Source organism: Dipodomys ordii, unplaced genomic scaffold (assembly GCF_000151885.1).
Source record: "Dipodomys ordii isolate 6190 unplaced genomic scaffold, Dord_2.0 Scaffold13615, whole genome shotgun sequence".
Classification (NCBI taxonomy): Eukaryota; Metazoa; Chordata; class Mammalia; order Rodentia; family Heteromyidae; genus Dipodomys; species Dipodomys ordii.
In genome coordinates, this window is record NW_012280827.1 from 1 (window position 1) to 3,005 (window position 3,005).

At 52.3% G+C, this 3,005-nt stretch overlaps 1 protein-coding gene across 1 annotated transcript; it reads right to left on the bottom strand.

The window, feature by feature from the left end:
• Positions 1–1,364: 1,364 nt before the first annotated feature.
• LOC106002552 (solute carrier organic anion transporter family member 2A1-like) lies at positions 1,365–2,688 on the bottom strand. Its single transcript, XM_013037414.1, has 2 exons — positions 2,522–2,688; positions 1,365–1,717 (listed from the first exon to the last, which is right to left on the bottom strand). The coding sequence occupies exons 1-2, from the start codon at positions 2,565–2,567 to the stop codon at positions 1,365–1,367; spliced, it is 399 nt and encodes a 132-aa protein (XP_012892868.1). The 5' UTR covers positions 2,568–2,688.
• Between the last annotated feature and the right edge of the window lie 317 nt (positions 2,689–3,005).

A 3,005-nucleotide genomic window follows, 5' to 3' on the forward strand; every position in this document is an offset into this window, starting at 1 on the left:
TGTGGCTCAAGTGGTAGAGCGCTAGCCTTGAGCTGAAGAGCTGAGGGACAGCGCCCAGGCCCAGAGTTCAGGCCCCACGACCAGACCCAAAAACAAAACAAAACAACAACAAAAAAAAGAAGGGCACATTACATCCTGAACCCTGGATATGTTCAGTTTTACTTGTAACTATACAGAATTAATTCATTGAAATTAGTTGACTGCTTACTATTGGCTAGGCACTTTTGAGAGCTACTCTGTCTCTTTTTTTAATGATAGTATTAGGACTTGAACTCAGGATCTCATGCTCTTGCTTAGCTTTTTCTGTTCAAGGCTGGTATGCTGCTTCTTAAACTATTCCATAACTTCTAACTTTTTTTTTTTGTCTACTCAGGCTACCTTTAAACTGTGATCTTTCAGGTATCAGTGTTCTGAGGGGCGTGGTGTGAGGATTACAGGCGTGAGCCTTAGGACCTGGCTTTCCAGAATTATCTTCCTGAGAGGATTTTTAGAAGTAGTACCTTCATTTTTCCTTACCAGGTCCCACCCTGATTCCTGTAATAGAAGGTCTGATGGCTTCTGACCAGCTAGTTCAGAGACTGAAGACCAGAGGGGTTCATGATAGACTGTGGCCACACACAAAAAATGTCACCCACAAATCTCATGCTCTGGATACCCTAACCACCTTGTGGAGACCACAGGGTTGAATTCACCTGAGGGCTGGGCCTGATAATTCACTTGGAAGCTTGGTGGATCATGCCCCTGGCTTTATAAAATAAAATAGCTGGGCACCAGTGACTCTCACCTGTCATCCTAGCTACTCAGGAGGCTGAGATCTGAGGATCATGGCTCAAAGCCAGCCTGGGACAGGAAAGTCCATGAGACTCTTATCTCCAATGAGCCATTCAGAGAATGGGAAGTGGCACTGTGGCTCAAATGGTAGAGTGCCAGCCTTCCACTGAAGAGCTCAGGGACAGCGCCCAGTCCTTGAGTTCAAGCCCCAAGGCCGACAAAAAAATAAATAAATCAAATAAGATACTGAAACCACCTCTGTTCCCTGTGGATTCTGGATTCGTTTCCCTGCATGGGGCTGAGCATCTGCACTCAGTAAAGCTCTTCAGAGAGACCCGAAGTACAGCAGGGCTGGAGTCACCGGACACACATCCTCTTACCAAAGCAAAGGTATTCAGACGCAGGAAAATACCCAGGAGGCACCGCGTTTACTCCCACACCCTCCCACCCAACCTCAATTCCATCTTCGCTTGGTTCTGGTGAGGTATCCCAGACTTCCAGTCTCTTGATGGGGAGGAAGGAGGTAGCCCCGGGGCCTCCACCCACTCCCCGAATGGAGCAGCAAGCGTTCTCAGCAACCTGCCAAGAACATTCTAGAATGCCAACCGGGGAGATGGCGGGGGGGGGGGGGAGATGTCCTTAACATTCTTTCTCCCGGGCAAGCCCCCCTGTCTCTCCTGTTGTGTATCTGGTCTGGCCTTTGGCTCTCCCCGGATGGACGGCAGAGGGCCCATTCCCTCCTTTCCTTTAGGTCGATCCACCCGGCTCGTGCTGGAAGTACCGATGAGGAAGTTGGCATAGGCTGCGGAAGCTCCGTATTGCTTCTCCAGGAACTTGTTGAGGAACGTAGAGAGGCCGGCGATGACAGAAGAGAAGCAGCATTGAGCCAGGACCACCAGCATGAACAGGGGGTTCATCAGGAGCCTCAGGAAGATGTGAGGGAACCCTACAAAGCGGAGACGGCTGTCAGGAGCCAGGTCTTGGGGGTTCCCTTCCCTCCCCTCCCCCCCCAAAAAAAAACTATCTCAGGACGGTCCACCACTCTACCGCCTCCTCGCCACCTGTGTGCCTTTTCCCCAGAGCTGAATCCAAGGCACCATGATGTACGAGCAGCCAGTCCAGGGTGCCTCCCCCCCACCCCTCCACGAAACACGGGGAACACCCCCACTCCATGGACCAGTGGGCTGATGGGAACAAGGATGTCACTGAGAAATCTGGTGGCGGAGAGATGAAAATAGAACCGATGCTGGAAGCAGTCTCCTCTCGTGACTTCTGCTTCCACACCCACGAAGAGATGGGAGAAAGAGAGGAGGGCTAGATCATGGCGGGGGGGGGGGTGAGGATCGACTGCTTGAACTGAGTCTCCTGATACCTGTGAGAAAGTCACTGGGATTGCAGTTCTAAGCCACAGCCACCTCTCTCCCCCAGGAGATCGGGCCAGACTTCTTCTTTTTTTTTTTTTTGGGTCCGGTTGTGGGGCCTGAACTCTGGGCCTGGGCGCTGTCCCTCAGCTCTTCAGCTCAAGGCGAGCACTCTACCACTTGAGCCACAGCGCCACTTCTGGCTTTTTTCTTTTTGCTTATGTGGTGCTGAGGAATCGAACCCAGGGCCTCAGGCATGCAAGGCAAGCGCTCTACCACTGAGCCAAATTCCCAGCCCTGGGCCAGACTTCTTGCACACTTGACCACCTCCTCTCCTCAGAGCCAGTCCCCCCCGCCCCCCCAGCAGGTCTGCTGGGCTGGATAGTTACGTTTAATGAACTCCAGCAGGGAGCCTCTAGACTTGACATCTTCCATCTTCCTGGCTTCATCTGCTAAGGCCGGGGATCTCTGAGGATAGCAACAAAAGGGGTGAATGTTAATGACCTATCCTTGGTGGACTTTGACCCACTGTGGCTCAGGGCTGTCCCTCAACTCTTCAGCTCAAGGTGAGGGCTCTACCACTTGAGCCACAGCGCCACTTGCAGGTTTTCTGAGTGGTTTATTGGAGATCAGAGTCTCACGGACTTTTCCTGCCTGGGGCTGGCTTTGAACCACGATCCTCAGAGCTCAGCCTCCTGAGTAGCTAGGATGACAGGCGTGAGCTACCGGTGCCCGGCAAGCATGAACTCTGGAGGTAAACACCCACCTGTATTTCTTGGCAGGAGACCAGACTGTCTCTGCCAGTGCCTCCTACAGCACCTATGGGCATATTACTTAATATCTAACTTTCCCATGACTGTTGCCAGGAGTATC

What these genes read in the sequence shown, in the direction of transcription:
- LOC106002552 (XM_013037414.1), bottom strand. Translation starts at nt 2,567, where the DNA reads ATGGAAGATGTCAAGTCTAGAGGCTCCCTGCTGGAGTTCATTAAAC. An exon ending in CCTGCTGGAGTTCATTAAAC is followed by an intron (nt 1,718 to 2,521) that starts GTAACTATCCAG and finishes TCCGCTTTGTAG; the next exon opens with GGTTCCCTCACATCTTCCTG.